Genomic DNA, 26,586 nt, shown 5'->3' with positions numbered 1-26,586 from the left:
TTCCAACATTTAAACCTTAACATTGCCAAGAGCGAGCTCCGTTCCAGTTCAGAAAGGTCATTTTAAATAAATAAAGCAACGAGGAGGTATCTAGCCATCCCACACTCACACTCATGCTTTAAGACGCTGTGTGCCAGTTTTGTTAGTCTCCTGGAGATTCATTTGCCTGGCGGGCACCAAAGAGAGTTAAACAAGAGGAGTAGGACTTCAGATTCCACACCTACTCAGTGGCTATGTCTGTGTTAGTCATGGAGCGCTGCTTGATTCTTTAAATGTTGTCGGCTCCTCAGCACTGGGGAGAGAACAGGATCCTAACACATTAACATCCCCTGGAAGCATGGCCATGGCATTGCAGTTTAACAGCTGTGCTTATTTGGTTTTGGCGAGATAAAAAAATACAATAGGTGTACAATCGTGAACAATGTGAAAGACATCAACAATACACAGCCATGAGACATCAAACTGAATATATATAGACTCATGCTGCTTTTCTGTGCTGTATTTTAAACAGTTTTACAAGACAATATGATATTCTATTATGTTAAAATACATTTAATTATATGAATAAACATTTTCAGACATTTTAATTGTGGAATTAAAAAATGTGTATTTAGGATTTTATCATTTTTTTAATGGTTTTATGTTTTCAGTTGACAATGTTCTCAATGTTCTCAGTGGCCAAAGAAACATTTCCCAGAACAATCTGAGTTATTGATTTTTTTTTTTCACTTACACGATTTATATCTGTCCTCGTAGAATGGCATTAATCTTTCAGTACAGTTGATGTTTGCTTCGTTATGTATTTGCATTCTATGTCCCTTTTATGAGGTGTTCCTTTTGTGTTCTTAAAACATTTCACCTGTTCCACAAGTGTGTCTTCATATCACTGTGCCCAGCCCTACCCAGAATACTCAGGGAATGCAGTGTGTTAAATCATCTCAAGCAGCTTTATCAGATCTTGGAACAGTGGAGCGTAGAGGACTCTCAAAGAGTGTTTTGTCTTTCCCAGGGCTTAGAACTCTCTGAACTCACAGCTTACCCCATCCAGACACGGGTATTTGTTTACAGCGGCCCAAATTTGGGGCTTTTTATCACAAGCTGGGAGAGGCTTTGGGACGAGGAAGTGCTATACAGCAGGGCTTCTTATCTTTAGCTAGATACAAAAGCAAATCCCTTGGGTAATCCTGCTCTATCGTTTCATTTATTGGTTAAATAAACAAACAGTAAATGATTTCCCCTGCAATGCAGATAGTTACAGAAAGGGGCTAACTGTCAGTGATTGATCATCAATAGTTATTTTTAATTATTAATTATCATAACTAAGTCTTTATAGTAAGGCTTTTGACAATAACAAAAGATATTCCAAGATATAATAATAATAATAATAATAATAATAATAATAATAATAATAATAATAATAATTCATTCCGCTGGGGACAGTGGGACACCATCATTTCAACAGGCACAGAGTTATGATCATTTATTACCTGGTTGATCCACTGCTCCACAAGGAAATACTTTGTTTATACATAATATATAATTTATGCAAATTTATTTCCACTGTATTCTGTCTGTATTTTGTTTCATTTATTAATTCACCTTGCCCATTTTTTATGGTCCGCTTCATTTAATTTACTCTAAATACTTTGCGATACCAGAAAATCTTCTTTTCTTTTCTTTTCTTTTCTTTTCTTTTCTTTTCTTTTTCTTTTCTTTTTTTTCTGACTCTAATAACATCATTAACACCATCATAATAATAGTAAAAAATGACTGATTAAGACAAATATCATGAATAATAATAATAAATGAAAAAGTATTATTATTATTATTATAAGCCTATAGCAAGAGGCAAACAAAATAAAAATGTAAAAATAGTCCAACCCCTCCCACCGCCCTTCCATATGATTTACATAAATTTATTATGTAAATCTAATTTATTCATTAGCTTGGGTTAAACTAATTTTACTTTGTTGGATCAGCAGCTATGCTAATGATGTCTGTATTTTGTATTTTGTTTCTATGTTTCGCCACGGGATTTACATCCCGTGGTAACTAGGATTTAAACAAGCTCCAGTCTGAATCCAGAAAACCTGAGAAGAGATGATGCTGACCCTCAGAGGACCCCAGATGATGCTACCTTGAATCAACAAACAGAACTAACAATTATTGCTAAATGTGTGACTGAATCATATAATAACTTAATTAATAATATTGATAGTTCATCGTCTAGCTGACTACGTCTTGTATTATTATTATTATTATTTTTTTCTAAAATCCTGTCAAATGTGCACAAACTACTAGCTACTACTAAATATTGTAGAAACATAATTTTCTGTAAAGTTGCTTTGTAACGATTTATTTTGTAAAAAGCGCTATACAAATAAACTTGAATTGAATTGAATTGAATAAATGTTTCAATAGAATTTAAATAGGGCATAATTATTCAATGAAAGCTAAGTTAAAAGAGAACATATACATTAAAAAAGTTTGTACATTTTTAAAGTATAGTGGTTAGAGTGGTTAGAAGCCCATCCATATTCAGTGAGATGCTCGGCATTGGGAATGAATGGGTGCTGTAGATGCCCCGCCCCATCCGGTTCCTCTGCCCAATCAAAACACACGATGCACCATGATGGGACGTCACGCACACTGGCGTAGTGTCGGGATTGGAATGTAACAAGAGTAACAATCGGAACAACTGAGCAATAGGTGATTGGGCTCGCGGATAAGGAACTCCTTTGATTTTATTAAAGGAAACATCTTGTGGAACTCGCTCGCTGTCCTCGTGTTTTCGCCGAAAGGGAAACGCCGCTTGCCAGAGCCGGTGTCCCGATGAAGAGGAAATGTTCTTCTTGCGTGTGTGAAGATCCACAGAGAGCGCAGGAATAAGAGACATGCAGGGATTCGTAAGGTTACCGTCGTTGCCGTGAACTGCCCCGTCCGTAGACTATTATTGTTTCGGAGGTGAATGGAGTTACACTGCGAGCGGAAGGCTGTTTTAGTCTGGATGCCACAGCATCGGAGATAAACCTCGGTCGTTGTTTTATTAACGACTTTCCATCTTATCCAGTGGGATCCGCTGCTCTCCAAAGACAAACTCCACGAGTCAGTGCCACCGCAACTCTCCGGTGCGAGTCGGACAGTGCGACGCGTTTATCTAGTGCGTGTCAACAAACGTTGCATTTTTATTATTCCGCCGGGGGGAAACTAAATCAGTGAGTAAGCATATCTGCTTGTGTTTATAATGATCTTAACAGGAACGGTCACTGTCACGGCTGCACTGTGAGATGTTGCTACTGGACCGACGAGTGAGAGCGAGGAACCCGGAGTAAAATCGCCCACATGCGCTGGATCAATCGCTTGCTGTTCGGAGATCGGAATCTGAAGAGGGAAGACGTGAGTTGTAAATCCTCGCAGGCTGGAAGATGGCGGAGCGGTACTGTAGCTGGAGGAGGTGGTGTTGAGAGACAAACTTCCAACCGATTGAGATTTATTTGCAAACACCGCGATCTGGCCTTCAGGACACATGCAGGCCAAAAAACGATATCTGATCTCACTCTTGACTGGCGCCTTTCTAGTTCTGCTTTTTTACTTTGGAGGGGTGGTCCCTGGTCCGGCGGCCACCGGGTCCAGGAGCCGGCATGGATATAATCGTCCCGAACAGCCGTGGCCACACTTCTCGGATCCCTTACAACACTTAAGCCCGTGGGACCACTCGGACACGGAGGACTATAATGTGCACATATCGCCTAGGCAGAAGAGAGACGTTAACTCGAGCGTTTACAAGGGCAAAAGGTGCCGCATGCAATCATGCTTCGATTTCTCCTTGTGTCAAAGGAACGGATTCAAAGTGTACGTGTACCCGCAGCAGAAGGGCGAGAAGATCTCGGAAAGTTACCAGAACATTTTAGCCACCATCGAGGGCTCTAGGTTTTACACTTCTGACCCTGGTCAAGCGTGTCTGTTCGTCCTGAGCTTGGACACTCTTGACCGAGACCAGTTATCGCCACAGTACGTGCACAATCTCAAAACCAAGGTGCAGAGCTTGCCTCTGTGGAACAATGGCAGAAACCATCTCATATTTAATTTGTATTCGGGCACATGGCCTGACTACACGGAAGACTTGGGCTTTGACATCGGTCAGGCCATGCTGGCCAAAGCGAGCATCAGCACGGAGAACTTCAGACCCAACTTTGACGTATCCATCCCCTTGTTCTCCAAGGAGCACCCAAGGACCGGTGGGGACAGGGGCTACTTGAAATACAACACCATTCCACCTTTTAGAAAGTATATGTTGGTATTTAAGGGGAAACGCTATTTGACCGGCATCGGCTCGGACACGAGGAATGCCTTACATCACGTTCATAACGCGGAGGATGTTGTTCTCCTCACCACCTGCAAACACGGCAAAGACTGGCAGAAACACAAGGACGCGCGATGTGACAAGGACAATGCCGAGTATGACAAGTAAGTTCTCAAACTTCTCTTATTCTCACGTGAACGCATTGTAGACTTTTCTGAAGTTAATATGGCAACAAAAATTTCCGCGAATACCACACCAGTGTTCACTACAGTGGTCAAAATTACAAAAATGTGCTATCCCATGTGTGAATGCAGTGCTGTATTCATCCAATTAATGTTATTGCTCTCAGTTTATAACAACTTAATTTACCTGTGAAGTTGTCGCCATGTAAAAGAAACTTCATCTTTCGGTGTCACTGTAGGTCATTTCTTATGGTGAACGGTGAAAGTATCTGCATCTTTTCAAAGGGCATGAATATTTAATTAGGTAAACACTGAGGTACTTGATTGTCTGTCTGTTCCGTAGGACTCAAAGTGACATTCTAGTCCTTCCCCATCGCCTCACACTCTTTTGGCACCATAATTTGGCCGAACAGGGTCTCGTAACCCAGGGTTATATGCAATGTAAAACCTGTTTCAGAATTACAAATGTGAAGCCTCGCTTAACCCAGAGTTAAACGTGGCCTTAACCTGAGGTTTTAGAAGGACGTTCACACAAGGTAAAGTGTAATGTCAAAAGCCTCCGATGTTTTGGCAAACTCCAGGTTACCATAGTCAAGTTTAGTCTGGGAAAGCAGTATTTAGGTGACTTTACATTGCAAATGGGTGACAGTTTACTTTGTTTATGTTTATGGTCTAATTGCATAAATGCTAAGTACTGCATGTACTTGATGATTAATCATGTAGAGTTTCATAATTACACTTGCTTGCTGTAGTGTTTATATTAATACTAATAACAGAATATGAGTTGGACACTGTAATGTAAACCACTTTCAAAGATGTTTTGTAATTTGTTTAACAGGGAATGTGGCATTTTTATGCAAACTGTTTCAGTGAGTTGTGTCATCTTGAATATTTTTGAAGTGGTGTTTCATGTGCCATGCAGACCAGCAGTGCTCTCTGGGTCTGTTTTTACACCAGATTGTGAAACACTTTCATTGCTTTAGAAAGCCATTGACATGGCAGACACATTTCCAGGTACAGTAGTGAGTTGTAATCTTTTCTGTTTTTATATCCTAACTCTGTTGCGCTGATTTTTAAAACACCTCCTCTAACGGAATTTTTACCCTAATCTCAGATAATATAGCAACCCAATTTGGATATGTTTGGACATGTCTCATACGCTTGAAATTATACTGCTCTCTCAACAGAGCGAACAGGCATATGACCTTACTTAATTAGAAAGTTGCCCCAGTGTTAGTAAACTGTAATTTGAACTGGTTTTTTTAAATATTTTTTCTGAAATCTTAACATGCTCATAAGTAGATCCATCACACTAGCCGTTAACCCTGCCCCTGCCAGATTATAAGCCCTGTTTGATTTGATTAAACTGATAGAAGTTCATCAATAATCCACTTTTAACTTCCCTGTTGTGTTGGTCTTTTTCTAAAAATTAATGATTTATAGTCAAGCACCCTGAATCACAATCCACTGATAATTTCACTGTATATTGTGAGGGTAATTACCTGGCGCATATCACTTCAAAACAGCCTGAGTGCTCATTAATGGGATTTTAGACTCCACATCTAGAGGTAGTCAGCACTCTTCCTCCCGCTCTAGCCCACTCCTGGTTAGTCATGGCACTAATGTTGGTCGGTGTGCAGATATTTTTGGCATGTTTCTCCCTCCCATGATGCTGCTGAGATGCTTCTCAGCAGGATGTAGTCCCGTTAATTGGGGTGTAAGTGTATGTGTGTGTGTGTGTGAGGCAGAACAGCTGTTTGGAACATAAGTGAGCTGAGCAGTGCAAAAATGACCGGGTTGACAAGGGTCTGCAAAATGTATATTTATTTTTTATTCCTGGTTGGTTGGTTGGTGTATGCTGTTTGAGAAAGTTTTTTTGCAATCTCAGGTTACTTAGATTTATGCTTCTGCTTCCACAATAATTCCCTAAAAGGATTTGAGGTTTTTTTGCAGATTTACCTTTTAGACTTGCATGGTTTTCCAGCTTTTAAATGGACTTGCATCTGAATGGCTTCAGGCACCGGTGGGCTGACAGTGATCCTGCAGGACTTGTAGCTGAGACTTGGCCCCGAGATTGAAATTCCTCCATGCCACGGTTTGGAATTTACCAAGCTGGAATAACTCAGCAGTGCCAAGCGTTATTAAACAATAGATTCATTCAGTCCTGTGTCACAAAGCACAGTGCTGGTCACTGCCCCAGCTGGAAGAGTGGAGAAAATCCAATCTGCCTCAGTGTGATTTGTGGAAGTTGTCACATTGATCTGATACAGATGAAGGAAATGATTTCAAATCCCCTTGCTCCAAACAGTATTCAGTCTGGTATAATATTCTGTCATAGTCTAAAACTTTTTTTTTGTTTTTGTTTTTTGGTTCTATTAAATTGTATAAATCTTGTTCCCTGGAAAATGAGTCCCTGCATATATATAGAAGGTTAATATTTGCAATGTCAACATTTTTCCCCTCACAGTATGTGTAATAACTCTGTGTTTTTTCCTCCTTTACCTAACCAGATTTTTCAGACTTTATTAACTGTTCTGTGAGCCTTTAATCACAAGGCCACTGCAAGGACCAAATTGAACATTTCATCTCTGATTCCTGCTCATAGCCTATTTAATAATTCAAAGGGAAAAAAATGGGACGGTGGGCAAAACAAACAAGTTTCCCCACCTTTAGTTGATGGATGGCTTTGTGCCAGTGTATGTGAATGTCAGAGTTAAGGCTGCTCACCGATCGTCGATCACAGGAAGCAGTTTCTGCCGATACGATCACCGATGCCAATCTTTTTGAAGCCTACTTTATATCATGTAGAATTATTTATAGGGATGCTTCAATGAGGATTTTTACAGACATTCGTTCAGGGCCTGAATTTCATTTTTGAAAATGGTGTAAAATCCCCTCTTAGGTGACTCTTGGGGGGGATTTTTTTAATTTGGGGGTTTGGATATTTTTTTTTAAATCTTTTTGAAAAATAAATAATTATCTCACCTAAATATTTGATCATGCAGTACATTTTTGTTTTTACAGTGGGGCAACTGCTGCACAGAAGCTTACACGCAGCACAAGCGTGATTTATTGATCTGTGCCATCTAAAAAAATGTTAGCTCAACGAGAAAATTTCTTTGAGTTGAGTTATGAAAACTTCTAATGAAATTATGTTCAGCCAACAAACTACATTTGTGTTATAAGAACTTAATCATTTGTGACATCAAAATATTTAATAAGTAAATTAAGGTGCTCCCACTAATGGATTTGTCGGCTTGGAACCAATCTATATTATCTTTCTTTGAGTTCAAATCCATAGCTTTCATAGCACATGCTAAATAAGTTACAATTAGCATGCATAAGGAACCAGTAAGATGTTATGAGTCACTGGCATTAGTGCAGTCGTTCCTAATAGTGTCAATGTAGTGTTTACATGTGGTCTACTCTTCAGCACGCAATGGTAACCATGAAAACTTCAACATAACAGAAACTCTTTTAAATGTCAAACATAACCGCATTAAACACTTAACAGGTCTTTCCCCTCACTAAAAAAAGCACAAATAAAATAGCACTTAATTTCAACATTTACTCTCCTTATCCAGTCCTATGCAAAGCAGACTGGGAACTAGAAATCCACTACCCAATTTCCAAAGTTAACAAGACAATTTTATTGATTTGAAGTGATTTGAAACCATCTGCACATTTAAAGATAAAGAGAGAGGGTGCACGTTGATCACTCACACTGTTTGTGAAATTACGTCTCCCAGAAAGTTCATATTACTTTGTAAGTTATTTAATAAAGAAATATGAATTAATTGTACCTCACATTCAGGGTTATAATTATTTGACCCAGCAGGACATGATTGAGAGACTGTGCTGTTGCATGTCATGCTAAACCTTTCACGACATGCGCGTCCTCTGCTTGAGATTGGTTTGTGAGATCGGCATTTAGAGACCGCCGATCAAACTTCCCAAAGTGATTTTCGGCTGATAGTAATCAGTTGCCAATCAATCGGAGCAGCCCTAGACAGTGTTATACTTGTATGAATGAAATTGCATTAAGGTCTTGAAAGGTCTGTAGCGAACCCTGTAGTTTAATTTCTTTAATATGAGGCATACATTCCTATGTACTCTATCTCTCTTCTCTTATTTGTTTCTGTTGTCACATAAATAAATGATGCATTTTTCATGATCTGAACTCAGTCAGATAAAGTAGTGACCCGAGCTTGTGTGACAAATGCTAATGTGAAGTAATTAGCCCAAAATAGAGTTCCGCTTAATTACTGTTGGTTGATTATATATTTCTGTGCATAATGTGCTTGGGCTAAGGCTGACTTCATCTGATAAATTGCATGTTAAAGCGAGGAGGTAATTTGTGTGTGTGTGTGTTTGTTTCCTTCATAGAAGAGCTTTGAAGTTTTTTGCTGTAATTTAAAAAAAATTTTGGTCATTAAAAGATGATTGAAATGTGGACCAGGTTGAGGCCTAAATATTGTCCTAAGTTTCTTCTTGGTATTTATTTGGGTGGACACCATCCCCGGTTTGTCCACCCCTTTCTGAGAGCTATGTTCCCTGACTCATTACCACAGGAACACTCCCCCCGGCCACAAAAAAAGACCCCCAGGACGATTCGAAAAAGGCCATTGCAGTCTAAACTGGTGTAAGTCAATTATTAAGAAGGATAACTACAACCGACTCTGGGAGGAAGAAAAAACTAGCCTGCTTTGAAGTTAAATTCTGGATGTTAAAAGCTAGTACAAGCCTTAGCGATAGAACTGGCAGTAATTGAGAAAACAAGACAAATAAGATTCTTTTTATCCAAAGCCTGTCAATGAGTTCTTGAAGAGTATGAATTAATAAGTGGGATTTAGAATTGGAAAAGCATCTTTCATTTCCTCTCCATGCTCTGCCAAGAACACACTTCTTCTAAAGGGAATTGCAGAGCAGACCGTTATCATATAATATCAAACATTATAGGCATTACCGTTCAAAAGGGTCGGTAAGATTTTTTTAAAGAAGTCTGTAATGCTCACCAAAGATGCATTTATTTTATAAAAAAAAAAAAAACATTATAAACAGTAAAATTGTGAAATATTCAAGTGTTATCTGGTAGACAAATAATGCAACATATTTCATATGTATATCCTTTATTGCATATTGCACAGATTATCATGGCTTTATCCATCTGCTTATAAATGAAGCATGGGAATATGTTGAACCACATTATATATGACAATTAAGACCCATGTAAAGCTATGACGATACAAGTGAAAATCAAACAAGATAAAAATCGATGAATGTATGTAAGAGAGTAACTTACCAATTTGGTGCATAATATGGATGTAATATAGGAAGTACACAGTACATGCCAACACATAAAATTTTAATTGTACTTCGTAAAAAAAAAAAAAAGAAAACCGTTGAAAGGTCATTGTGTTTTACAACTTTCTCCAGTAAGCACATAAAATAAGGAAGTGGGTTGGTTATTGTATTCTGCAGTATGTATATGCTAAATAGTTGTATTTATACTTTGCCCGTGAAGTTATTTTTAAACTAAACTTTTACTTACCGAGGCCAGCACATTTAATCATATAAATAAATCTGGTTTGAAACACCTTTACATAATAATTTGATGTCAAATCACATGGTCAAAGAACAGATAACATTTCGTTTTTTTGTTTATTTTTTTCATGTTCTTGCATGATATTTTACTTCAAGTCTATCTTTTTAATCTATATACACAAGAAACTGAGGAGAACTCTTATCACCATGGCGTAGGTTACAAAAATGTTATCAGGCCTGTAGAGTGCGTAGTCTGCTGCGGGAGCCGGGAGGATGAGAAACGTCTGGGTTGGTGAGTGAGTCTCCTGACTGGCTGCCACTGTTGCATGATGTCACCATGCAAAGAAACCATCCAGTTTTATTGGTCAATAAAATGGCTTCATTCCCACCCCAATCTACTCCCAGATCTGAGAGCTGAAGAAAAGTGTAAAAGTAAATCTGTTATATATGTAATTTTGTTTAGGTGAATGTCGTTTTTACACATTTGTGACTATTACTCTGCAATTTTCGAATTCAGAACACATTTTGATTGATGTCTGTGTGTGCAAATCAAAAGTTTCAGCTTTTCACATCAGAGCTGAGAGTGAAATTTTGACTTACAAATACAAATAGGAATATAACAAGTTCTAGTGTTTAAATCAACAAGCTCTGTTTTACCTTTATATTTGTGCGGTCACAAAAATTGGGCTGCACTGGGATGGTGTGCATGGACATCCAATGACACTTCTGATGATGAAAATTGCATCACGGGGACAGTGTGCGGACCATCATGGAACGTGGATGGCTAAAGTTTACTTTGAGCTTTAAGGGTGTTGGTCTCCCAAGTGACCATTAGACATGAGTTATAGCCATTGCCTTTTAATCCAGCTCTCATGGGAGAAAGTCTTTCACCATTGCTCTGGTTTTTGCCATCTGTAGATCAACCTCACAGCCTATCACAGCAGTTTGCATGCTAATTATGTGCTAAAAGAAGCAATCCAGCCTTTCTCAATACCAGCCTTTTTCAGATTCAGCTTCACACTCATTTTGGGACGTATGAAAACATATCTACAGCAGTCAGCTGTTTGGAGACATGTGTTGTTTAGTGTTGTAAAATGCTGTATCGCCATGATTTTTTTTCTTTATCTGTTTTAGTCACAGATGATTTTGAAAAGATGTAAGATCATATAACCTTGTTAAGAATTGACTGTAAATGCATTTACACTGAAAGGATTTTTCTTCAATGCTGACTTTTCGTGCTGGATTGACTCCAGCTACAAACTATATTAAGGCATTATATGATTTGGGTCTCTGATCAAGTACTTGTCTCTCTTTCGTGGCACATTTCAGAAGCGGCTGTCCGTGCTGCTTTGCTAAAGATATAGTCGATTTTTGATGGACGTTGCATCTAAACTGCACAGTTGTACAGACTAAAAACCGCTAGAATCTTTTATCATTGTTGTTCATAACTGGAAGTTTACGGGTATTTACTTTGTCTGTAGGCTACAGCACAACAAAGCAGGACTTAGCATTAAACACAATTAAACTTGTCAAATCAACTATGTACCCAACTAACCCATGGTAGAACCATAAAAAATTAAGGGGGGACAAAAAAAAACACAAAACATTAAGGAAGACAACCTCAGACAGGCAAATATCAAGGTCTCGCGAATCCAGTTGCTTTGCTTCTGCAATGCTCCTGGTGTGAGCTGGCTCAGTGTGAAAGGATGGAACAAAACCTCATCGGAGCTGTAATGTGCCGCAGACGTGTGCAGGGTGAACAAGGGGTGAAGGAAGCTGGAGATTCAGTCCTATTATTCTACTGCTGGGTTATTTGTCATGCATTTGTGTGTGTAAGACATTTCTAAAGGAGTGTTTTTGCACAGCTGTGAGGAACATTTGATCCCTTGGAGTTGATATGTTTGAACCCAAAGACTCTGTCTGTTAGAATGTATGTTTACTGCGCAATTACAATAGAGGTACAGAAGTTTTTGTGTAGTCCAGCTACAGTTTTCATCTAGGTACATGAAATAATGCCTAATTGAATTTCGACTTCCAATGTGAAAATGTTGACATGTTCTCCCATTCAATTGAACAAGCTCTCGGGCAGATGGCTGGAGTAATGGCTGCAGAAAATACAGATATTGTATCATTGACTCCATTTCACTACATGTTGGCCCTCTTGAAACAGAGCTCTCTATGTTCGGCCATTTAATTACTCCAAAAATGAAAACAAACATTTTTCATTGATGGTCAGCTCAGTTCCGAGGAATTTGAAGGGGGATTGCTTAATTTCTTTATGTACATTTTTCTTTTTGTGTCATACATGCACGTCTACTGGTAGACTGTGTATAGGAACGTGGGGGGCTGTAATAGAAAGAGTGTTTTGTTTAAGTGCTAGCTGTTCTAATGGCTTGCGCCCAAACTGTTTTATGGTTTGATTCGACTACCTCTCCAGTGAAACTCTTCTCTAGCCCCCGGTCACTGAGGGGCTCCTTTGTATGAAAGTTTGCCCAGATTCTTTCGCAGCTTGTGCCTTGTTGACACCACGGCCCCTTCTCACCCCCTACAGGAACCCCCTTCCTCTGCCAAAAAGCTCTGAAACATCTTCCCCCTTCAGACTTCCCATGTTTTTCCTCCTCAGAACTCCAATTCACCAAAGTGAAACGAGCCTGATTTCTGCCATAGCTTTTGAATTCTGGAAGGCATCAAACAAAAGGCCGCACCGAGACACTGGTGACTTTTGTTTGCAGGCTTCTATGATACTTCATGGTTCAGTGCCTGAGCCATTGCTGAGCCAAACAAAAAAAAAATGGAGGGGGGTGCAGACGGCATCCGGCCAAGCTTAGAATGTAGTTTAATCTAAGAAATGTACTTTGATTTGCTAGTTTAGTAGAGTGTGATAGTGGCGAGTAATATCTTTCACAGTTGCTCGTACACTAGGGAATTAAAGGATCTTTATGTAAACTACCTTTAAAAAGTTTGAGGTTGGTAACTTTTGAAAAAGTCTCTTATGTTCACCAAGGCTGCATTTGTTTGATCATACAGATTATACAGAAAAAAGAAAGAAAAATATCTCTCTTCTATTGTAATACATTTCGAAATGTATTTTTTTCCTGTGATGCTCATCTGAATTCCTCTAGTCTTCAGGGTCACATGATCCTTGAGAAATCATTCTAAGATGATGAGTTGGTGTTTAAGAGAGATTTTTTTAAATATTATTTTTAAGGTTGAAAGTCCTTGATGAATAAAAGTATTAATGTATTTACAAAAACTATTACTGATCCCAAACTTTTGACCAGTAGTTTGACTCTGGACAAGGAATGCTTGTTTTGTACCCCACTGACTTTCACTGTATTACAGGACAGATGAGCCTGTTATTTTTCTAAGTGATCCAACTTTCACCTAGTAATAGGTGATAAAACTGTAAAAAATCTCTTGGATAAATTTTGACGGAGGACCTCATTCTTTTTAACCTGGGCCAGTATTCAATACCCTAGCAACCACAATACAAAACACAAAAATACCACTATAACACCCTAGTGTAGTGGTGACCAGCTTTATTGATGCTGGGTGTTTTTCTTGCATTGGAAGTAATGGTTTAATTATTACTTACTCCAAGGTCGTGTAAGATAAGCATACATGAATGTTTATAGAGAATGTAGGTTAAAGTTCAGATTTGACTTACCCACTCTGATGCTACTTCTAGTCTTCAAAATAAAATAAAAAAAGATGAAAAGCCTTGAAGTGCTTTGTGATAATCAATTTTCACTTAGATGTCATTGATTTTTTTGGTGTCAGTGGTTGTAACCTTTAGTTATAAACATTTTTCATTCACTAGGATGTCAAGGATGGCAAAGTACGCTAGTCTAGAAATATTTTCCAAAGAATCTGAGCTTTCATTTGAGGAACTTGTAGACCTACGCAGGGTTTGACATTAGACTTTTTCCAGGAGCATGTCTTTCAGATGTGCAAATGTTTTTTTTTTAACTTGTTCTAGAGCTGTCATGATCATTTTGGCTGCTGATTAATTGTCATACAAATAATTGTGATTATCAGTGCAATTACCCATTTTGTTCATGTCTCTTTCAGTGTAAGTTTAACATGCACCATAAGAGGTTATTTACCCTTATTGTACTTAGAAATCATAAAAAAAAAAGATTTTTTAAGGCTTTAAAATTATTACACACAGGGAATGAATTATTGTCTGCTTCAGTCTTAATTGACTCGTCATTCTCTATGTTAGGCTTATATAATAAATAATAATACTGAAAACAACAATTACTCTCTTCAGTTGACAGTAGCAGGTTATGGGTTTTAGTTCATTTCTAGCACTTACATAGAGGTTTCCTGAAACTTGAGAATATTATTTCTATGTTGCCCTAAAATTGTAAATATAATTTGAATTTTTAAATATAAAAAAAATCACAGTCACCTCAAGTCCTCACTTGTCTAAAATAAGAGGTCTTTTGTAATACACTTTCAGAACATTTACATTTATTGATAAAAAAGACAATGTATCGGTATTGTATAAAGCCAGCAATCTTTTTTTTCTTTTCTTTTTTCAGCCTTATAGAAATTAAGTATGATTTAATCAACCTGATCTTGACTGTCTTGTGTGAAAAGACTTATCCAGTCTAGATAAATGTCCCTCTGCAGTTATTTTTCACTACAGGTAAGGCCTGGTTCACACGGAACGATTTTAAAATTGTCGGCCGATTTTCCAAACCTGAGAGACCCCACACACGGCGATAAAAAATCACGGGTCTAACAGTTTTGGTCGTTCCGTGTGTGGTGTGCAGCCACACGGCAATATCAACACATCACACACGAACCGATTTGACTCCCGAGCATTCTCGTGTCAGACGGGAAATCTCGCAAAATCCCTCGAGATCAAACGTGACTTTCATGCTAGCGATGGGTAACGTTACTGTAGATAAACATTACCTGGTATTTCAAGTGCAGCAGCAATTTCTGCCCAGTTCCTCTCCTTGTCATTTCGGTTGTGATAATCTTTACACGAAACGTTGTACAAACATTCCCTGTGTTGCCACAGGTCGACAAGTTGGTCCTCCATCTCCGACGTCCACCGGACTTTCTGGTGCGCCATTCCGCCGGTTGTTTTGATTTTGTTTCTGTTTCCCGGCACTTCCTCACCGCCTCGTCACCTCGCTTTCTGATTGGCTACACGCCACAGTCCACAGGCTGCGTTATCGTTTGTCCTCGGGGGACACCACACACGAGAAGAAATCGGGCCAAATAAATCCAACATGTTGGATATCCCCGATTTGAGATCGGAGCGGTCCCGACATTCTTCCGAGCAGAGGAGAGCGGTCTTAACACACCACACACGGCAGGAATATTTGATCAGATTATTTTACGATAATCGGAGCATCCTAAGATTGTCGGAAGGGGTGAATCGGGGCTAAAATCGGCCTGATTATCCTGCCGTGTGAACCAGCCTTAAGAGGGCATGGTCACTAATGAGAATAATATAGGTTGGTTTTGCATCTTATCTTGAACTAAAATCTAATGCTGCAAGAACAGCCTTAAACTTTGCTATTACCATCATAACTATCTGCGCATATTTTGAAAGCAAGTTTTGAGTGTGTGACACAGCATCTCTGTGCAGCTGAGAATGCACTTGTTTGTATTTGTTCAGAAGTTGTCCAAGACCAACTGCAATGTCGAACCAAGCAGTCTCACATGTTCACAGGTATGTGGCGGAGTAGCTGCTTGCTTCCCAACTCTTAATGTGTAACCTTATTTATTCTATTTATTCTTATTTCCTTTCAGCATTGGGCAGAATTTGATATGTGACTTTCTTTGTTGTTGGCTGCCATAAAGAAAAAGGGCTGTTTAACAAAAGCTTTGGGTGAGCTCTGTGATCAGGTTCTTCGGCATTGTTTCATCTGTAAGTTGAAACAAAAACTCTACAAGAACATGAGAGATTTATTTGAATGTAATTCATAGAATACCTGTCATATCATTTTATCGTTGTTAAGCCATTCTATCTGTTTATTGTTCTGTCGTGGTATTGATCTGTCTGTCTATTGGTATTCCTTTAAATTTCAGTACATTTTCTGCTTGCAATCCTGCCTCATGTTTGTTACCTCAATGTAATGAGGTATGGTAAAAATGTAATTTGTATGTAAAAGGCATTCTCAGTGCCTCAGTTCTGAATGGTTTGTAACCATTCCAAAATCTTGGCTCGGCGCCAGAAATTGACTTCTTTTGTTTTTTTTTTGTTTTTTATAGGAAACTTTTATCACATGTACATCTCCACCACCACTAAGACTGAACTGGCATAACCCTTGAATGCTGTAATTGTTTACATAGCTTTTATGCATTCTTGTATTCCTTCCCGTCCTCATCTGAAACAAATGCTGTGGTATTTGTGGTCAGTGCTTCCAGCTTTCACTAGCTTGTGTGTGGGCTGACTTGGAGAGTGTTTGCCACTTTAAGTGGTTTATATGGTTACCCAACACTTTTTTTTTTTTTTTTTGGTCTCTCTGTTCCCCATGTTCCCCTCTGGTTTTCTGATGTACTCCAGCCATTTGGTTCCCTGATGCTTTCGGACTAGTGCACAAGTTGCTGTGGGCATTCATGTGGAACCTAGGCAGCAATACAGAATGAATTATTCAGCTCCTGTGTTTTATTCATTTTTGTTTTTTCTTGCAATTTTGTTGGGCATGTCCACTCTGTCTTTCATTCACACATGTGGCCTCTCTTTTGCTTTTATTTTCACAAAACAATGGAAACCGTTTGAATTCATTCTGGTATCTGGATGATGATTTAAAAGGTATGTTTTTTTATATAAAGAAGCAGCAGCCAAACATTTATTATTCAGTTGCTTCTAATGTAGAGTCTCAAACTATATACCCTAAGAGCTCAAAAAGCAGATGTCTTTTATTGTGTAGCTATCCTCCTTAAGCATTAACCATCCACTGTAGAAGAGCTATCCACCTTATCTCTGTTATTTAAGTAAATGTCATTAGGCAAGGCCGGTCTAGCTACTGAAACCTTTTCAGTGTAAGTCTCTGGTACAGTTGAGCCTATTAGAAGCTTGTTGATGGAGCTGAAAACAGGCTATTGATTAAGTGATTTCATGCACACTAATGGATGGCCAAGCCCAATAAAGATAATTGCCTCTTGGAGATACAAAAAAAAAACTAAATCTGAACTAATTCAGTCTTTAGATATGGTACTATTTATTTGAAGAAAAACACATGATAAGGTCATGTAGCAGTCGTCTGTCTCGGTCAGAAATAAAAAGTAATTTCTTTCTTCACCACTTTGACATTTCTTTCTCATTCTGTTAGATGAAAAGATCAGGAAGAGTCTGATACTCACCATTTGTCCTGGATCACTTTTTTTTATTATTAATCTTTCAAGTCTTAATGACAAACATACCATTTTCTTATACAGAAAATGCGTTTCTTCATAAAAATCTTTCCCTTTTGTTTGTGTCATGGAGTATCTGACATTCTTTAGTGTAGAAATGTTAAAAACCTACTATGAGATCTAAGTTGTTTCACACATCTAGGCCTGTTTGTCATATTGTGTGAAGTTTTGCTTAGAGCATCATTACATTTTCACCACTGTTTTCAATTCACCATTAGGGAGTAAATCTTAATGTGGTTTGTGCTTTATTGATTTTTCATGTTACGTTATTCTCAAGAGTAAAACGACAGGTTCACTGAATTAGAAGTATCTTCTCACTTCTCTAAAGGTAAGTCTCATGTAATTTAGATAGCACTAGTCACCTAGCAGCTGAGGAAAAATTGGAAAACTTTTTTTTGGACTGAAAGGATTTTGTAATATGCTCCTGTCAGCCATTTTAACAGTTGCTGTTCTTGCGATTGTTTTGATGTGCGCCAAAAATGTTAAGGTCTTAAAATTGTTATTCTGTTTTGTCTTAATGTGATGCTCTGGTTTTTGTAGCATCTGCAAACATTTCAGACATCTGTCTCTTGTGACTGCTGTGGTCTCCTGTCTGCCGATGACTGACAGGGCCTTCTTGTCCTTATCATAACTGCGGTAGTGATTTGTGCTGTGCCAGTCATCCAGCTTGTTGAAGGTGTCAGTAGCTTGATGCTCCTATCGAATCAGTTCAAACTGGGTGCCATAAAAAAACACCTGGTGCTATAAAATGGGCTCTGTAAATTACGTAGGTCACAGCAGACCATTGTTCAGGAAATTATGGTGTAGTTAAAATGTAGGCGGAGATCCATATGTAGAGAGCACTGGAAAGATAACGCCAGACTCCCCTACTTAATCAAGGTGACTTTATACTATGCTAATTTCTGCCTTCACTTGCCCGATAAGTCACTTTCTGATTGCAGATGGCAGACTTTACAGCTTTTTCACTACCTATAGTGCCCTAGGTACAACCGTAAATCATACACGACTGCAAAAGGGGATCAGATCACACTCCGGTCAACTTACTCGGCAGAATGCAGAGCCTCTGAGGTGGCTCTTACCTTCATGGGGAAGAATGGAGGGCTGCATTTCTTCCATCGTCTTAGAGTCCTCTGTGAACTGAAGGAACATGGCTGGGTTTTGCCTCAAGGCCATTATTCAGCGAAAGCATTGACGCCCACACATTTACATTCCACTAAGTCCGTGCACCTGGGAAAGGACCCAAACCTTTGCTATGTCTGGGATCAGAGGAAAGAACCTTAATTATGGCACACTGTACTCCTGGGGTTAGTACGTGGCAACCTGGAGAACTTCATTCTGGGATACATAAGATGAGAGCTGAAGTTCAACACTTGTTCTTCTAATGATGTTGTCAGAACTGCTACAGGTTATGCTTTCACCTTTTTTTTTTCTTCTCTACCTCGTAAAACGTCCGTTTTCCAGCAGGCTGGCTCACCGAATACAATTATGTTCAAGGAAAAGCCAGAGAATGCTAGTGAAAAGCTGAATGTAGGGAGGAAATTGTCAGGCTCAAAGGTGGAAAGAGACCATTTGTGACTGTAATTCAGCACATGAGTGAGTTGCACTATGGTTGTTGTAGGTGCTCTGTCGACTGTATCTGGGGCGACATTGCTTGTGACCCTGAGAGATACAAGACGAAGATGTGCGGTTCTGGACACATGCTAATTGGATGTCTGTTGGGCAGCAGCGGTGAGCAACACCTCGTCTTTGGGCCCCATTTATCCTGTGAATCTTGTCAGCGGGAAAAAGAAGCCAAGTCAACAGTATTTGTTTAAAAAGGATCTTCACTTAACCCTCTGGAGTCTAAGGGTATTTTTGGGGCCTTGAGAAGTTTTGTCATGCCCTGATATTTGTGCTTTTTTCAGTTTCTTATAAATATCTAAATGGGTAAAGTCTAATATCACTGTAATCAGCACAAACTGGGCTATAATAATATGTGAAATGCATGCATGTACATGATTGTATTTTTGAGAAAAAAAATGTTATGCATGGTTAGTGAAAAACTAAAAATGTTAAATCACTTGAATAAGGCAATAAAACACATACATAAAATTGGTTGCCGGAAAAGTTGAGAACTGGAGCTTGTAGCCTAGAATTGTTCTTTCTGAATGATGTGAAAATCATCTTGTTTACTCACTCACAGAAAACAATATATTGATTTAAATTTTCTAAAACACTTTTTGTTGGTAAAAGTCATATGCGAGTAGGCGTCAACTACCATGAATATCATTGTGATTTACACCTGAGAAGACAAAGGCCTGCATAATGAGCTGCATAATGAGCCTCTCATTCAACTGTGCCACTCTGAGGGCAAATTTTTTGGCATCCTTTCTCTAGTCACACAATCCTTCAGAAATCCTTTTAACAATCTTATTTTCTACCAAATAAACCCCATTTATTATCATTATTATCATTATTATTATTATTATTATTAATGTTGAAAAGAGCTGATAATATTTTTCAGGTTTTTTTTAGGGGGAATAAATCGAAAGAACTGCATTGTTTTTACAGTTGTTAGAGTTATCTCTATTTGTCACATTTATATTATTTACATCAAGCTTTTGAATGGTATAGTATTGTATATTGTTATTGAAACTTCATAATGTTTCACTTGATTATACATTTAGTCAGGAATTATAGTTTGGAAAAAGTATTTTGAAAAAGTCTAACTAGTAAAATGTTTACACGTTATGTGAACACTAGTACAAATAAATAAAAAGAGACTTACTCATGTTTATGATCTCTGCTGAATAAAGCGCTTCATTCTTTTTTCTGAGGAAATCCATTTCTCAAATCCTCAATCACATCACATCTTTTTGGGGTGAATTATGTCTTATTCCTCTCATCGCGAAGCAAACAGTAAAATAAAATAAAAACTTGAAGAATAGTCTGGCTGCTTTTTCTTCTGTGTGGGCGTATTCAAGCCGCGCGCTTCAGTTTGAATCTGAATAGCGCGTTCAGCGCGGGGGCGTGGTCACATTAGATATAATGAGCGGAGATATGAAAAATAGACATCGCGTTGTTTTCATATGGATTACTTTATCTCAGAATATTTGTTTTCGGCAGCACTTGTTTATTTTAAAAGTAGACATTCCAGGCTTTCTATAGATATCTCTCTCATGTCTCTTCTTTGAGTATTCACGGAGTTACAGTTCATTTTAATGAAATGTTTGTACATGACGATCAGCGGAGATAAAGACTGTAGACAGCGCACCTTGTTTGTTATCTTTATTTTATAAGTGCACAAAGGTTTTTTGTTATTATGTCTGTATCCAAAAAAAACTAGACCCTTTACAGATTCGATAGATGTATTGCTCTTATCTGTACGATTAAAACTGAGAGTGTAATTTAAGTTCTTTTCAGGGTTATCAGGTGAAAATGACTCAAAACGCATATATGCGTTAATCGACTCGAAAGGGTTAAAATAAACAGCTAGCGATGCAATTGCCAGAAAGTAGAGCAGCGTAGCCTCAGTTTACAAGGTTTGGAAAATGGAGAAAAGCAAAGCATCCAACAAGCTAGGCAAACCGTCTTATGGCCCAGAACCTCTAGAAAAGGCATCTGCGTGTCATTGTGTACAAATTGGTTTCACAAGTCCCCAGTTGCAGACAGTTTGGCCAGCGTCCATCATTATAGTTGCCAAATACAAGTGATTCAGAATATATCAGGAAGGACTTGGTCCTTCCACCCACCTCCAGAGTTCGTGCATTCACCATTACAGAGAGAGGCAGAACAAAACCAATCCAGCTATCCAAAAAAAATCAATCAAGCACAAAGCAAAAAGAGAATGAGTGAAACTGGCATTAGCCTGATGATTTTCTATAGAGCTATAGAGATGTGCTTCTGTAATTAGATACTGCCTTTATTAACGTTTTCAACCGGGGGCTTTAATGAAAGGAAATGAAGGGCCCAACGTCACCGGGAGGAGAGGCAATTGTGCCGAATCCACAGAGATTGAGTTGCTGAGCAGGAACGTTCCAGCACACCAACGTCCGTCAATGCCCAGGATCAGATTTGCAATGCCAAGGCACTGCCATTGTGCCCTCCTCCTGGATGAGAGCACAAAAGCTGTGTGCTTGCAGGAAAAAATAGTAGGGGGGAAAGCCCTTAGCAGGTCTTTCTTAGCCTCTGGAATTTTTTTTGCATAGTGTTTGTGAAGAGCTCTTGGCAGGCTGTAGATTCTTGGAGGTGGGGCAAGGAAGAAAGAGTAGGGGAGATGCTTTTTCCCCCTTATTGCTACGTGCCCATTTATCTCTCCTCCTCCAAATCACTGCCAATACCAGTGTCTTTGATTTCCAAAAATGAACTGTCTATCACAGTGCTGAAAAAAATCCATCTGTTCTGTCTGTAAATGGAAGCCATGTCTCCGCCTTAATCTAAGCAACACAGTAGAGAGGAAAATGACGTAGGTGGGAAGCAGTGAAGTGCACAAATTCTGGACTGTGTCCTTTTAAGGACCTTGTGATAGTTGAGGTGGAAAAGCATTAACACTTTGTCCACCAGTGCACTACAGCTATGCAATGCAGAAATTAGGTCTTCAACTTAAACTTTTGGGTAGTGGTTGACCGATATATCACCAAGGCTGATTTTTGGCATTTTTCAAATATCTGCATCAGCCAATACGTTTTTCTGCTTGGCCAATGTGCTTGGCACGCCTGACTTTTATTTTGATGTCGGTGAGAAAGCTCACATTCAACCTGTTGTTCACTGTCATCATTAACAGTTCTGGCTAATACGGATTGAAGTCTGCCTAATAAGCAGATAGAACTGTTAAACAAAGGAATTAATGTATACAAAAAGTTTTATAATGATTGCTTTTATATTATTAGTAATAGAAAGACAAACATTATAACACTTTCTCGTTTGCCACCAGCATTAAGCAAATACACATTTATATAATTTAAACGAATATTTGATTGGCTAATGAACATTTAATTTCACAAACCTTGCAAACTTAATTGAATCCAGCTGTAAGATCTTGTGAAGTGTGCATTTTTATCCTGCATGATCGCGTGTTCTCTGTATGACGACCGCTCCATTTGAATTGAATGCTTTAAACTTTAAACTCGTAATTTCAAATTATGCCGCGCTTTATGGATGAGTGCCCTGTTAACCAGATTTTTATTAAATCTACATGTACAACACTGCATGGACGTGTGTGTGTGTGGGTGTGTGTGTGTGTGTGTGTGTGTGGAACTGAACTGAACAGCTAGTTGATACCAGTAATGTCCCACATGCCCTGCAGTCTAGTGTCAAGCCATGCAACATTGCACAGTTACTAATGTTAGTTTGGTTAAAAATATTAAACATGCAGGACACTGAAGTGTTGCCATCATAATCACTGTCAACCATTAGGAGGTTTTTGAAATTAACAGAGTTAATTAGTAGTCAGATAAACAGTCATTAAGTAGCCAAGTCAAAGCTGTGTCTCTGTGCAAATGTTAGTTTGTCCAAAAATAGCCAAAGGGTTTAAACTGTTCACAAATTTGTTTCTTGATTATACTGGCGGAGGACTAAAATGTTTCTATGGTTATAGCTTCTTCTTTTTTTAAGTTGATACAACAATCTTCAAATAAGCTAATTAGTAGTGTGTCACTGGATCCAAATGTTAATTTGGCAAAAGTAGCTAGCACCAAAGGGGTTTAAAGTATTTTCAGCCATGTTTCTTGATAACACCTGTGGGACGCTGACTTGTTGCTACTATTGTCACTTTCAATCATCATGAGTTTTTGGAAAGTGTAACAGTACTGTAATTGAGCTAATTAGTGGTTGGATAAACCATCATTAAAGTAGTGCAATAAAATTACTTTTCAGATGGCTGCTTTGTCATTCCCTGTCCCAAAAACAGTTGTTGCCCTTTAAAAAAAGGCAATCCAATGAACTAAGACTTGTCTGTGACTCTGTGCGATTTATGTTTAAACCACAGCAAGTTTTAGGAAGTGAAAGCTGTGTACTATGTATAATGACTCCTGATGACTGAGCTAGTTCTGTTTTCCTCAAGGGAACATTGCAACACCAAGGAGAGGAAGTGAAACTTCATATTTTTTAATTAAACTTCAACCCTCTGGGGGAAAACAACCTTATCAATGCTCTGTGGTCAATAAAACATCACCGCAGTTATTTGTAAGACCTCTCTAGTGAACTTCCCCAGACCAGAAGGTGTCAGATTTGGTAGCTGGTTGACACAAATGCTAAATTTAATAATAAATAATGTCCGTGTGATCTAGCGAACATTTCTATGGGTTTCTGTCATTTGGCACACAGTTTAGAGGGAAAATGTTGATAAAACCATCTTCAGGACTGTGCTTAATTTGTGTCTGGGGAAACCTACCCAAAATGTTTTACCTTGTTTCTGTCAAGTTAATTTTATGAATACTATCTTTTGAATATTTTTCACAATAATTAAAGCATTTGACTCGGGTGGTAAAAATAAGCTATTTTATTTTACACCGTACCTGATGTCCCAGGTTTCTGTCCACGATCACTCTATAGCCCATCTGGTGAACAGGCAGGTAGGTGTCTTAACAGAATCAGGGGACTGGGGTCTGTGCGACGAGAATTCCAGTCCCACAGTGCCTCATTATGAGCCATTGCAGAGAGAAGTTGGGGGGAAGAGAGGGGGTGGTCATGTTGTGTGAAGTGTGTTTGTCGCTCTGCATGGATTCAGGCAAGTCCCAGGAGATCAAGTAAAGATCAGCATCCTTATGAGTGTGTGTTACTGTGTGGTTTCTGTATACGTACAAGCAGAATGCACTCAGTTTTCAAGTCTGAGTTGAGTTGAGGATATTGAAAATCAGTCCAGCTCCACCTCTTCCTTTCATCAGCCTGCTAGCACAATGAATTTCCCTCTCTTTTCACCCTTCCCTTCACTTAGTTACTGCCTACAAAGATGGAGGAAATCCAAACAGATTGTTTTATTTTTCTCGGATGCTGTGATCAGATTGCTTGCTTTCTCCGTTGGAAATTCCCAGCTGATCTGGTGCAGACTAGATCAAGATGGAGAGCACAGGAATCTGGATTTTCCATTAGATTTTCCATTTTTATATTAGTTTCAGTAATTTGGTTTTGTGTATTTGTCATTTTTAGCAGTTGATTTAGTAGGTGATAGTCTTAAACCATCAGTAAGAATGTTAAACTACAAACCAATAAGTTATGTTTTGCTTTGTACGTCTATCATTTTCCAGAAAAAGTGTGCTCATGAACTTAGACCTGCCTGATTGTATATTTTCTTTTTATAAAGAAAAAACTTTCGTGGTTTGGCTCATGAAAAAGATGTCAGTGAAAGTAACTACTTCTTTTTTTTTTTTATATAATTGTTTACGAGTCTTTGAAAATTACCAATCCAGATGTAGTCCTACATTTTGTTTTGGTGGAGCCATGGGACCATAATTGCAAAAGAATGCTATGAAAACCACACATAACATTACAAAAATAAATAGACTTTTGGTGCTTTTGGAACATGAAGTAGTTTGGCTGTGTACCAAACACAAGAAGTACAAATCTGTTCAGGTGTCTCAACTGAAGTGTTTTGTGGTCTCCGTGTTGGCAGTTGTGTATACTTGCCCTTTGGCTGCTCACCAGGCATGAGGCTGTCTGCATGTCATTAAGGGTCGAGCCCCCTGTGGATGTGTGTGTCTGGTCCTCACGGTGCTTCACACACAAAGACGGTGGCAATGACCCCTGTGCCTTTGGAAATGTCCCTGCTGCTGTTGGACACCTCAAACACGGCAAAGGCCAGACCTTGTCTTTTAGATTAGTTAGTGTGTGTGTGTTTGTGTAGTCTAACGTTTCTAAAAGTCGAAATGCACTATACTCATTTTATTCTGAAGTCAGTTTTTGATATCTTTTTGTTCGGTAGGTTTACTATTTCCATTTTTATTGCTCCCTCATACTTCTAAAGAAAGCCTGGCCTCACGGCCTCTAACCTCGCGAACTCCTCTTTCGTCCTTCACCTTTCATATTTCCGTAGCCCTCACTCTGAATAAAACAAGTTTGACATTTTTCTACTTTGACCTTGTGTAGTTTGCTTTATCTCATTTTGTTGTAGCAGAGCCATTAGAGGAAACCCACTATGTGTTTTTTGGATGACACTGGATGGATCTGGGAAATGCAAGGCTCACATGGCCTTGATAGGCATCTTTATGTAAAGAGCTGTAGATATGTAAATGACCGAATCTCCACACACTGAATGACATTTGAATGGCCTTGCGTTTTTCAGTGGCTGCGTTGAATAGCTGGTGGATGTACTGTGATTTGTCACCGAGCTGAATGGACTGTGGGTGAGCGTGTTCTGTTTGTGTGTGGATGCAATGTGATGTGCTTTGGGAAGGATTTCAAGATGTAGACTAAATAACAATTGGATGGGCATCAATGAAGACCTTTAGATTACACTCATTGGTTTAAAGGGGATATATCTTGGAAATGGGACTTTATTTGCTCTTAAGAAATTAAAGGATTTGATTTTACTTTTTTACATTTAGCTTTAGCCATTTAAATCACGATACAACCCTCTACGCACACCTTGGCAATTTAATCACCATTGGCTTTTTAGCCAATTTTTAGTTTACTTATCTTTGTAAAATTCCACAGCTTCTTAAATCTTAGCTTCTTAATCAGTTAATCAAGCATTATATTATGATAATTAAGCACTATTTAATGATTTAATTTTAATGATTAGAACAAAAAATTAGGGCTGCACGATATTGGGAAAAACTGTGCGCGCTCCACTAATTTATGTGAAACACACAGTCGTTATGTGAATTATGTTAATGAATAACGGATCAACTAAGACAGCCTACATCGCACATCCTGCGATTTCACTATCGTGGATTCGTACATCGCGATATCAATGCTTAAATGACACATCGTGCAGCCCTACTAAAAATTGGTAAATATGTATGAATGCATATTTAACATTTAGGACTTAGGACTGGTGGTGCTTAGATCTTGTTGGTCATCCAGAGTTTCTGTAAAAAAAAAATAGATAATAGTAATTATTATTAAAATATAATACTACTAATTCTACTACTGTACTAACAATATACAACACACTAAGGATTAATGAGCTGCTGGGTTCAAGAATATTAATCGCGTTGTCTGCGTTCACTCAAACTTATTCGCTGAAGTCAAAACAGG

At 38.5% G+C, this 26,586-nt stretch overlaps 1 protein-coding gene across 2 annotated transcripts in view; it reads left to right on the top strand.

Annotated features, from left to right (window-relative positions):
- The first annotated feature begins 2,623 nt into the window (after positions 1–2,623).
- The window catches only part of LOC127935072 (exostosin-1b), a 79,167-nt gene continuing 55,204 nt past the window's right edge, over positions 2,624–26,586 (top strand). The window contains exons 1-2 of one of the 2 annotated variants that reach the window (XM_052532663.1): positions 2,624–3,160; positions 3,258–4,467. In XM_052532663.1, coding sequence (XP_052388623.1) covers positions 3,527–4,467 — 941 coding nt within the window. In that variant the 5' untranslated portion in view covers positions 2,624–3,160; positions 3,258–3,526. Of the gene's footprint in view, positions 4,468–26,586 lie in introns of both variants that reach the window. The other variant, XM_052532662.1, reaches the window with a different exon arrangement.

This window comes from Carassius gibelio, chromosome A19 (genome assembly GCF_023724105.1).
Source record: "Carassius gibelio isolate Cgi1373 ecotype wild population from Czech Republic chromosome A19, carGib1.2-hapl.c, whole genome shotgun sequence".
Classification (NCBI taxonomy): domain Eukaryota; kingdom Metazoa; phylum Chordata; class Actinopteri; order Cypriniformes; family Cyprinidae; genus Carassius; species Carassius gibelio.
The sequence above is the reverse complement of the archived record's forward strand: the minus strand, read 5'-3'. Positions and strand labels throughout refer to the sequence as shown.